At 41.5% G+C, this 12,325-nt stretch overlaps 1 protein-coding gene across 1 annotated transcript; it reads right to left on the minus strand.

Annotated features, from left to right (window-relative positions):
* Window positions 1-8,364: 8,364 nt before the first annotated feature.
* Window positions 8,365-10,834, minus strand: LOC124202809 (homeobox protein Nkx-6.1-like). Its single transcript, XM_046599235.1, has 3 exons — window positions 9,480-10,834; window positions 9,213-9,394; window positions 8,365-9,075 (listed from the first exon to the last, which is right to left on the minus strand). Exons 1-3 carry the CDS (start codon window positions 10,528-10,530, stop codon window positions 8,917-8,919), a joined length of 1,392 nt encoding a protein of 463 aa, XP_046455191.1. The 5' UTR covers window positions 10,531-10,834; the 3' UTR covers window positions 8,365-8,916.
* Window positions 10,835-12,325: the final 1,491 nt, after the last annotated feature.

Consider the following 12,325-nt stretch of genomic DNA (forward strand, 5'->3'; position numbering starts at 1 on the left):
AAACGCCCCAAATTAATCATTATTCTCCGATAGATTTCCTTTTTAAAGTTCTTTTTTCCTTTCTATTAAAAGTTAAGTTAAGTTAATTCTAAGTAATTTCCGGCTGCTGGCGGTTGTTTATCTTCTTTGGCAGCGTCGAAGGCTTCGGACTCTTGCTGGTGATGCTGGTGGCCGGACCAGGCTGTCCAGCTCACCATCTGCCGAAAGAGAAAACGACAGTTGGTGTTGTGTCAGGGGAACCTTCAAAGGTACATATGGAAATTTGTTTGAGAGGAAAAGGATAGTTTACCTGTCCGATGAGAGGCCGTCCAGCCCACGAAGTGATACCAGGAAGAGGTGTCGGAAGAGGTGTGACAGGAACTGATGCGGCCGACTCGCTGGCCGACTTGTTGCTGGCCAAAGAGTCTCGGGGTAGACTGTCGTTGTCCGTTTTCGAGTGCCGGTAAATGCGGCGCGGAGGGGCCACAGGTGGTGGTGGCGGCGGAGTGTCGTCGTCGGGGCTTTCTGGTCCCGTCCCAACCTTGATGGACACTCCGGCGTAAACCGGAGTGGGCGGAGGTGGCGGAGGCGGTGGCTCAGTCGGCCGGACGATCGTTTTGCGCCGGTTGTTGGGCGACTGCGGTGTCGGTGGAGTAGCGGTCGTCGTCGTCGTCACCGGAATCGTCAGCGGTTCCGGCGCAGACAAGCCGAAAAGATCGTGGAGTGATCCGCGTGATCGGGTCTTTTGTGTCAGGCGGGTCGTGTCGTGAAAACTGGCCGGCGCCGCCATCTTGGGTCGTGCCCGATCGCTCAAACTCCGCCGGAGTGGACAGCTCCGCTGGAATTCCACCTTGAGACTGACTTTCTCGGCCTTGATGGCCGCCGGCGAATCTTGGCCCGTCAGGATGCAAATCCGCTGGCCGCTGACAATCAGACCCGGTCGATCGACGGCCACCGTCGTCTGCGGAGGAGATTCGTCGCTGGCGTCGCTTTCACCGTCGTCGGCGTCGTCATCCGACAGGTAGAGCGGCGGAGGAACGGACGTCGGTAAAGGCGGGGCCGCGTGACTGACCGACACTCTGTGCTGCTGCTGCTGTTGCTGTTTATTCTCCCTCATCTGGCGGATGTTTTGGTTGACATCCGCCGCCCGGAACTCGTAGGTGCCGTAATGATCTTCGGCCATTTTGGTCTGGACTGTCGCCTTTCTTTCGCTCATCGGGCCGACCTCCATCGAAGGATCGGCCGCACGAAAAACGGGCGAAGTCCTCACTGGATACAATCCGCGGGTGGTTGTCCAGTCGGTGGTTCGCCGGATGGCGATCGAGCCCACCGCCGGAGTGGCCATCCATCCGTTGGCCGGATCGAGCCCGTATTTCTTGCGGTAGTCGTAGACGAAGTTGGCGGCCACGAACACGCTGCCCTGGAGCGACGGAACCGAAGGGGCGTGGTGTCCTTCCTGCAGGTGCGGATGCGTGACCCAGGCGCTCGTCCAGTCCTCACCCGGTCCGGCCATGTGAGACTCGACGCCGCCGCTGTTGGAGGAGACGACGACCGTTCCGTATTGGCCGGCGGCCGGCCGACGATTTGAATCGATCCTTGAGCCGGAAAGGAATCTTTTAATCTCTTTAAAGATTTTTAAGAAGGAAATCTGTTTTCCTTTTCGGAAGGAACAAAATGAATAGAACAGAATAAAATAAAATTACACGAAATAATCATTTGAAAAAAAACGTCAAGACCGACTTTTTAGCGCCAAGCAATTTTGAAATTGGGTTTTTAGAAAATGCAATAGATGGCGAAAAGCTCGCCAGCAAAAGGCAAAAAAAAATGAAAAAACTTAACAACCGTTTTCAAAATAATTCTGTTTTAACAGCAAATAAGAAAAGACGTGAAAATTCCGAATCACAAAGAACAATACCATATCATCCGTAATTTGATAGAAAGCACGGTAGTTTATATAACTTGCCGTTAAACAAGATCGAATAAGAAAAACCGCTAATGAGGAATGTAACCCACAACACCACTTTTATCCGGTCTATATTTAGTTACCGCTATAATTATTACTGATGACTTTTTGTTACAAGCAGGTGTAAGCATGTTAGCTGTATTCAAGTCTCAGCTTGACACAGCATGAGGAGAAGAAAACGTCGAATTTAAAAGAATTGTTGTTTATAAAAGATACATCACAAATCCCTTCATACACATCATATCTTAATCAAGAACATCCCGGTTTCGTTCTTTCCCTTTGTGGGACGTTATTAACAATAAAATGGGGGTATGATCATTTACGTAGTGGGTGCCGTTTCGTCCTTCCCAAATGAGACGCCCGAAGAGGAGAAAGGCGCAAGTAGTTCTCTCTCTTTGACACATGGGTCTATTTATTGTTTATTTGCAGTGTAAGCCGACAGTCTGCGTATACTAATACCCTTATTTTTTCGTGTTATTCTTCAGTGGCCGCTGTGTACATCTGCCGCGCGCGTGTGTGTAATCGACCGCATATGGCAATAATAATACGACACAGCATGCTGCTGCTGCTGCTGCTTCCTCAATATAGATGTATCCGTTTGCTGCCTGCAATGAGTACATCACATTTACAATTGGTTCTCCCTCAATATGGTATATAGAAATCCCAACCGTGCAATCTGCTGTTCAGTGATCCAGCAGCAGCAGCAGCCAAAGCGAGCCAAAGTAATTTATGGAAACTAAATTCCCTATGTAGGCCAGCACACAGCACACACACACAATCATTTGCCGTATAATCCTGTCGAATAGATTTGCTCATCGCAGCAGTTCCATGATGGATTGAACCGAGTAATAATTCAAAATCAAGTAGGGGGGGATTACTAAATTCTCAGCTGAAATAATGAACTAAAATTATGCTGTTTGTGGGCCGCATTTTATAGTCCAGCCAATTTGATTTCAAAATTGCATAGGGCGCTATAGGCTTGGCTATAGGGTTTTTGGATCAGAATGCATAAAAGAATGATTTGGCTGGAACCAGCAAACAAAAATATGTTAGATCATAGAAAACAAGTAGCTCCATTTTGTTCTACACTAAAGAATTGATTTGTGTTGTAGAAATTGGAGCCAACTGATAGTCGACGGACGCAATTGTGTGTTTCACACCGAAATGTATCGTGAAGTCGCCGTCGAGTTGGCTGGCAAAGTGATAGATGACACCCTCTCGTGCCAACAAAGACACAATGGCGATAGAACTTACATCAACAAAAACCCAATATCGAAATGGTTCGCCGCCCAGCTAGTCGCTCGTCGATAAAATATATAAGAGGGGAAAAGGGGAGCACTATCATTTGTAGTAGCAGGGTGGAAGGCGAATGCTGCTCTTCTGAAAAGAAAAGGAGGGGAGGTTATAGACAGAGGGGGGCTATTCATGGATCTTGCAACACTCCCTTGTATCTTGCAGATCATTTCTATCATGAAAGGAGCGCTAAAGTTGACGGCATTTAATGGCAACACTGACATTTATAGTGACAAATCACCATCTTACCCACTTTGAGTATGAACAAAGATGAAAATCAGAAGTTAGCGCTATATACAGAGAAATATACGCATAAGAGTCAATATTTATCCAATATCCATGGACGCGGTTCTTTGTACTGAGACAAAGAGAACAGTGTGCTGCTATTTAATTCAACTGTTGAATACAATATTATTTCACCTTGATTATAGCCTTAATATTTGAACTATTTAAAATAGCGAATAAACTTATTGGCGCTAAATTACTTTATTTTGAATGAAAGACAGAACAAAAGGATGATTTTATGTATTTCATGAAAAGGTGTAATATCTAATATGCTATAAAAAACGTTACTCATTTGCATACCCAAATTCCTGCTGGGCTGGGAAGTTCTATGAACATGGATAATAGCCAGCAGTGGGCTAATATAGGCCTATACTATCTTTCTTTTATCTCGAAAAGATTTACGATCCTTTTTTTGTCTGATTTTTTGTCCTTTGCGTTTCGTATAAACCCTTTTGAATCCTTTTCTTTCTCCTATAGCTCTGCCTTTTCGTTCGCTTTTCAGCCGTGTGTCTCTCTCTCTCTTGGGCGTCATATATAGTCACTAGTTAGCCTATTCAACTAACTGAGAATGAAGGGTTAACGACAAAAGGGATAGATATAGGGCTTGCTGGTTAGCTATCAAACATAGTCCTAAGGTCTTTAAGTGACGGAGCCTCTTGTCTGCATGCAATTGTCAATAGGAGCTCTCACAAAAGAACGATGGGGAATGACGCGCTCTTCCTGATTGCCCGGCTGATATATAAAAGGGGGGCACGTGCATACCAAATCTATTTGATCAGATCTCTTATATACAAGACGTGAGGCGTTCAAATGCCGCGCTCAATTTATTATGTAACATGATGGGCTAGATCATGATTTTGATTTCTTTTCCTTTCAAGTTTATACCATATTTTGAGGCTTTTAAATTTCGCTTCCGTTTACTTATAATGCGCAAACAATGACGAAGCAGAAATTAGACACTCACATCATTTATTAGAAGCGTTCCTGCCTTCTTCATTGTTCACTCACATTTAAATGTAATAAAATTTCCCGATGTTGAACGCAAATTAATTTCAAATCAGCAAAGTGTACTACACGAAAATGAGTCTAAATATTAATTGAGCTATAAAAGTTTCTCGAAAAATTTGTTCGTTTCGAAGCTAAAATTCAAACTAGTATAGCCTAAACACACAATGGCTTAAGCTGTTTGGTGTTAGAGGTATATATCTCTAACACTATCTAGGTTGAAGGGGAGGAGTATATTTCAAATTTATCATGGTCGACTTTATACGATACGTATTACGGTTAAACTGATGTAGCCAGCAGCCATCCAGCCATCAGCAGCTTATATTCCTCTTTCCTATATAACGGTTAGATCCCTATGTCGATGTGTACAAAAGGAAAAGATATTTGGGTTGCAAAGCAGCAAAGCTTTTGAAAAAAAGCCTCGTGTTTTCCAATGTAATTTTCCAATGTAACCGCGGATCTTGCGGGATTATAGGTTGAAATGCAATCTGAGTAAAACGCTCTCTTTCGAGCCTCTTTAGTTGTAAATTTGTGCTTTTTTTTGTGTATAGATATAATGGCGAGAAAGTCAGATAGGGACGCAAACTCCCTCACAACCAACGCGAGGGAGGATGAGAACTCAAAGGGTTGGGCGTGGCTCTCTCTATACGGGAGATGTGTGTTTAAATTCAGGAGATCTGGCTTATAAGGAGATCACAACCGCTTTAAAGTGATAAAAATGAAATTTGTGAGGGGGAAATGAGAGCAATTTCAAGCGGGTGTCTGTGGGTACATACTATATTTTTGCCTACTGAATTGATCTAGGCTAAAATACAGGAAAAGGTCTATCTTTTTACTTGCTGAAGGAAGATATTTTTATTCGCTTTGACGTTTGTCGGCAGTGTGGTCCGGATAGCTATGCAGCCTATACAGTAAGTGATCAGACTAAATGTAACTTTCATGTTTCATCATACATAATAACGAATATAATTGTTTACGTCAGGCCTATATAATATATATGCTGCCACACAAAAGAGCGCAAAGTAATTTCTTATTTTTATTATTCGGATACAGAAAACTGAAATAGTCGAAGCAATTTTGATTGTTCAATTTTATTTTTTTCTATTATCCGACGGCAAATCAGACCACACATGTCAAACTATTTCTTGTTTGCGCGCTATAATTATTATAGCTACTTCCGTCGGCAAATCAACATGCCCCAACATTTTGAGCAAAGATTTTCTCAACTTGTAGCGCAGAATTTTAACGTTAACCCACTTTATCTAGCGCTATATAACCTTGAAAAGTTTCAGACCGGATATGTGAAATTGTCTTGAACGTTTTGCAAATAATAAGGTATAGATTGACTATATTATCGAGGAGGGAGAGGGACTATACTGAAACTCAAAGAAGAATCATAGGCGCTATAGACCACGATCAATAGACATCTTGAATGAGGTAAACTTCCGGTTGCCCATTTGCCCACCTCAATTTCTGGGATTCAATAGGTGACAATGGCTTTATGTGACTTTGACTGAGCATTTTTCGGCATCCGGTTTTGACCCCATGAACAGCCCATCAACTATCAACGGCATTCAAATGGTTTAAGCCCTATAGCTGTGTGTGCTTTACAAAATGGGGAAAAGGCTAAAAGGCATCAGCAGCAGCATTTGAAAGCTTTTATGTCACTCTCGTCTACCTTTCAGGCGAGCCGAATTGGGATATGCCAGGAAAAAAGAATCGACGGAGAGGAAAATTCGGCCTCTATTAATAATTTCACGCTTGATCATTTGATTCGCGGAAGCGGAAATATGATTCGATGTCGACCTTTATAAATAGCAATCGATTAAAAAGAATCATCTTTGTATAGAAAAATTGCTAAATTCAAATTGTTATAGTGTATAGAAACACACAGTTTGAGAAATTTCGTTGTAATTCTGTTTGTGGGCGCCCGCCACTTACAGTTATGAAGTGCAAAATATTTCATCGACAACTGCTGCGTAGTATAAATAACTCGCATAAGTAGTCGTTTTTTTTTAAATATATCAACGGCCATAAATATTTGTATGTATCTCACTAATTCACCATTTACATGACACAGCGAGAGAAGAAAAATTCTCTTTGATATTATATCATGAAAAATCCCGGGTCTAAGTGAATTACAGCCGCCATGAGAGATTTGATGGAGCTAAATAGAGCTGTCAGGGGAGTATCATAGCATTCAATAACCCTCATGACGCGTCGAAACTCCATTGTGATTTCTCCTTCTTATATTCTTCTTCCCCTCCTATACACACACATATATATACAGCACCCTCCTCTTTGGTGCAGTCATTGATAATGCTCAGAGCGCAATAAAAACAGCTCTGACAATCTTACATGTCCGGTATAAGTAGCAGCATAATCGATCTCCGCGTCTCTCCCTCGCTCCTTTATGCATGCGAGAGCCCTTTTGTTATAATAACCTCTATATAATAGATATGTCTTTTTTGTAAAACATTCGTACATCATCTGATTTTCCTCTATTATAACCTTTATTAATATAGACGACGTTAGCCTTTTGGGGGGTATGCTGGGGGACAATGTGCTGCTGTTATATTATAACAGCGCGAATATCATTTTCAAATTTTTCCTCGTAGATGTTGTATGATAACGTTATATAGAATCTTTTATTTTTAAAGACGGTGAGAGACAACTATAAACAGCTAGCGCATTTTACATACAGTTGAACCCATAACTTTAAAGCTATGAATAAAAGGACGTGATCCTATATGTGAGGCATTTTTGAGAGGGCAATTTCCGTTTGGAGGAATAAGGGAGAGCAAGCAGCAGCAATGTGATTATACCGCTCGTCTTTCGGGGGTGTCCATGCGGAATAAACGCGTCTATACAGTCAAAAGAAACTATATATGATGTGTTTCGGGGTGGAGTGTATAGCTATATGGCTACCTATTTCAGCGCGACACGCAGAGCACACAGCACAGCAGACTTAGCGCGTTTGCTCAGGCGTTGTAAAACTTAATCCGATTGGGGCATCATTTGGTCATGCACTGGCGCCTCAAACAGCGCGGGTCTTTCAATAAAAGTGTCTGGTTGTCACTAGATTTATCATGATGATACACCCCCTAGCTCGATAGGTAAAAGTAGATTTCTTATTCTGTATATAAGTTGCGCAATGAACGGCAGATTATAGATTTTTAAAAATCACTTTTTATGATCTCTAGGAATCGTAGTTTTCAAATAATAGGCCTCTGTACCTAAAATTATTGGGGTCTGATAAAAAAAGAACTAAGGAATGACAACATTGCTGTGCCATTTGAGTTGAAAAGATATTTTTTTAGCTTTTTGAAATCAACAATTTCGTTTCTTGTAATAATAGGCTATACTAAATGTTGGTGACAAACTCTCATTGGCGAGCCTTGAGAGTTCGGAAGATATATGACCTGATGGTAAAAGCTTTTCGAGCTCTTATTGATGAAAGTGAATGCCAAATCAAATGTTTATATGTTGGGCTTATTTAGATATTTATTGTTTATTGTCCATTGACTGTTGTAGCGTAATCCGTTTATCCGTTATGATGGTTGATGATATTGCTATAATAATGATAACAACGCCAAAACCCGTATTACACTCTGTTTGAAATTTTAATTGAACGATATTTGTCTGCAAATAAAAAAAGAAATTGTCACCCCTTTTCCATTATTATTATTTCTTGTGCTCCGTATAACTTTTCCCGCTTCCCTTTTAGTAAAAGTGATTTTTCGTATGTTTATTTATTAAAAACAAGATGGGCCTACTGTATAGAATGAGGGCAAAGGCAAGCCATTATTGAATCCGGATAAATTATTTTTATCGCCATATATCTGAATGTCTCCGCTAATAAACATTTATACACAAATGAAATAAGGTTCGAAATGCAGATTTAAAAAACACCCAATAGCTTACTGTTTTTAGGGATTCTTGAACTTTTTATTTCACGTGTTATAACAATTAAAAAAAAACAAGAATTTGTAAGAGCTTTTAAGACATTATTACTATATGTGGGTAGAGTGGTAGACATAGACATTTGCACATTTTACACGAGTAGAGTAATAACAGACTACTCAAATTTTCGCATAGGTATACTTCCGAAATAATGAACACAAAAAAAATTGGGCTACTACAATCACAGATTACATTAAATACAAATGAACATAACTGGTCAGTTGGGTATTCTTAAGTTTTTTTCTTTCTTAGAAGTTTGAAATCGTACGGTTTTGGCAATGAACTAATAATAAAAAAGATTAGACAAGAAGCGAATTTTGCAAAAATAATGAATCCATTCCAAAATCCCCTCAGCACACACCATTTGTCGATTTTTAAATCATACGTATTTATATATGCATAATACGACAAGTATATTACGTACACATTCATTTTTGTTTCACATCAACCGAATCGTCAGTGTAGATTTCTTCGTCATCAAAGAGGTCGTCGTTCACAACCTCGGCTTCTTCCTGGCGCTTTTTGGCGGTTGCCAACTCGGCCGCATGTTTCTTACGCCACTTTGTCCGCCGATTTTGAAACCAAACCTGCCATTATTTGAAAAATGCAAAATGAAATGAGTTACAACGAACAATCTTCAGCAGAGAACAGTTCCAAATTTTATCCAACACTATCTGTGATAGCAATAAAGTTAAATCGAGATTCTGATTACTTAATAGTTTACCTTGACTTGAGATTCCGACATGTTGAGTCCATAGGCAAGTTTCGCTCGTTCGGGACCCGCCAAATATTTCGTCTGTTCGAACGTTTTCTCCAGGGCGAAGATCTGTTGGCCGCTAAAGGTTGGCCGCGTGTGTTTCTTCTTTGAATCTTGTTCCAAGCGGCAATTGAGTTCTTCAGAATCATCTGTTTAGTGCCAATATAACATTCATTCAGGTTAGCAATGGAAGCCAAAATTGCATTGCATTTAAGTTAAGAAAAGAAGACTTACTTCTTTTTAAACGGTCTCTTAACGTTTGCAGTCCAGGGTTATCGATGAACGACTGCAAAGTCGGCCAGTAAATTCCTGAGAAATTCGGTGAGTGCAGACCTATGCTGTTGACTCCGCTCGAGAAATCCAACGCTATTTGGCTCCTTGGTAATCCAAGGAAGGATGACTGGAATTGGGGGGTATTACTCGAACACGATTGCTGGTGGCACTGTTGAGACACCGGCGACATCACAAGGGCCGGCCGCGGCAGTGGTCGATTCAAAATGTTTTCGATCCCGTGAGGTGTTGCCGAAACCGAGGAATTCTCTTCCGTCGGCGTAGTGTTCACCGGTTCCAACAGCAGCGACGGCGACTTGGAAATCTCTACGGGACGCACGTGCTGATTTACCTTCGAGGAAATATCAAATGCTTCGACCGTTTTGCCCAACTTCTGAGTGGTGGCCGGCGGTACGACAACCGGGGACGAAAGAGCCATCGGATGTTTGGAAGAAGTAGGCGCCAACGGGAAAGACGTTAATCGCGGAATGTAGTGGAAACTCGGGAGACCATGTTGCGGCGAACAGATCTGCAGAGCGGAATGCATAGACTGGAATTCAGGAGGATCGTGATTGGCACTGTAAGATCGGAATCCAGGCAGAGAGCCTTCGATCGGTGAAATTCGATCGACTGAGCGGGAAAAGAATAAGTTGTGGTTAACTGATGGACTGCTGATGCCTTCCCGGTCGTCTCGAACTGGTAACATGTGCTGTTGCTGATTGGAGAGACCTGATGATGATTCCTTTCGACTTAAATCGGTTGGAGAGTCTCGGGTGATTGGGCTGGAGCTACAACTTGACGAGTCGATATTCTCCGAGCAGCCCATTTTCACGCTGTCGTCCGACGAGGTGAAAGATTCATTCAACGCAATTTTAGTATTGGTTGCTAGGTCCAGGGGCTTTGCACAGGAAAAGGTGTCGATCGAACTGTTGGGGTTATTTAAACTGACGTCAGAATTACTACAAGTTGTGATTCCAAGTGCGACGGGATCAGCCAATCTGACGCCACTTGGCATTTTTTCCGCGGTTTTTTTTTCAAATTCGGTCTGCTGACCCGATGAGAAAACTACGGAATATCACTCGAAATATGATGACGTTATCCTTGCACAACTAACTGTATGAAGTCTGAAATCTTGTTAGATTTTGAAACAAATTCACAATTAATTTCACGTTAGAGTAGGTATAGAGCGCGGCATCACTTGACAAATAGGAGGACGTTATCGGAGTTGTTCACATCAATCGTTTAAACAGCAAACTGATCATGACTACGAAGGAGTAGCGATTTAGGGGTTGTATTTGAGAATTGTGTCGTCCAGCTCATTCACCATTCTCGCCCAGATAGCTGTTGGAGATCCATCTGCTGGACGGCCCCTTATAGGGCGGAGTTTTCCCATGAACGGAAGTCCCCGGATCACTGGATCCAAGCTCCTCGAATCTTATTGGCTGCTGGTGATAGTGTAACTGTGCACAGGCCTCTTCCCTATTGGCCTCGTTGCCATAGGAGCGTTGCTATACACACAGCTGAAAACAGTTTAGGCTCTATCTACTTTCTCTGCTGAACACGGCGGAACACAGCCTCGAGTCATTCAGAAATCTACACAAAAACCAACAAAACGGTATACGGCTTCCGGCCGCCTGCTTTGTACAAAAGCTATTATATAAGCTATAGGCCAATTTGTTACGGAATGACGTGAGATAAATCAGTTTTGAAGAGCTTAAATTATAATGAAAAAATTCAAATCTAAATCTGCTGCAGGGTTCTTGTACATAACATTTATCAGTCATATTTTATTCGAGACCTCATTTAATAGTGCGCTGAGCCTTGGGCTGTTAATTTAAAAAAAATCTTACAAAGATATCCATGCTAGTTTGCTTTACACAAATTCAAATGGTTGATTTGCATATTGAAACAAAGTCAAAATTAACAACGGGATATTTAATTTGATTCGTAATGATTTTTCCTTTTAGTGAAAAACTGGAATGGAAAAAACTATCATCTTCCCTCCTGTGTGATTCAAGAAAAGAGCAAGGTTAACCAAGTGCGTGGTGGTATAGACTGCGGAGCGCCATATTCTTCAGCAGTAAAGAAAACGAAAATGAAAGGAGACAGAGATGGGCAAAGGAAATAAGGAAAAAAAAAGGTTCAGTTGAAAGCAAACGGATGTACGGCTCAGTACTCAATAATTTATTCTATTCACAACTGAAAGTCTATGCAGCTGTATATACCGTAGGCGGGTTTGTGACATGAGGTCCGGCAATTCATTAAAACGTTTTATGTGATTCGACTATAAGCAGCTAGCAGCAACAAGCCACTTAAAGTCAGTTTACATAAAAACACTTGGAAATGCTATTTCATAAAACTAATTCATCGCTTTTCTCACTTTCAACGTTTTACCTCACTCAATAGCGTAAGCTTGCTTCAAATAACACAACCTACTTGATACACGTTAGGGGCTTCTAAAGTACTTGATTTACACAAAATAGTTTTGAAATTATATTTCTCACCTCTCAAGTGACTATTATAATCTCGCTTTCTGCTGTTAAACGGACTTGAGATTGCCATCACACTAGGCAGAAATAAGATAAACGATTTTATTTTTTTCACCATTTACCTTTGTATTAGCTTTTAAAATAAGACTAATGCAGAATACACCATCAGGTAACATCACTTGAGGCAATCATTTTACCTCTGAAGAAAGTGGATTACCGGATCTTGAAAAGGCGTTGGATATCTGTTCTCAACCAAAGAGCCGTATGCCGTAAATCCGACCATTTTCAAAATATTCCCTTGTTATCCCAATATCTTGATAC

Source organism: Daphnia pulex, chromosome 9 (genome assembly GCF_021134715.1).
Source record: "Daphnia pulex isolate KAP4 chromosome 9, ASM2113471v1".
NCBI classification, from domain to species: domain Eukaryota; kingdom Metazoa; phylum Arthropoda; class Branchiopoda; order Diplostraca; family Daphniidae; genus Daphnia; species Daphnia pulex.

Coding starts and splice junctions, on each gene's coding strand:
- LOC124202809 (XM_046599235.1), bottom strand. CDS start 10,530: ATGCCAAGTGGCGTCAGATTGGCTGATCCCGTCGCACTTGGAATCACA. Junction 9,395..9,479: donor AAGAGACCGTTTAAAAAGAA/GTAAGTCTTCTT, acceptor GGCACTAAACAG/ATGATTCTGAAGAACTCAAT. Junction 9,076..9,212: donor TGTCGGAATCTCAAGTCAAG/GTAAACTATTAA, acceptor AAATAATGGCAG/GTTTGGTTTCAAAATCGGCG.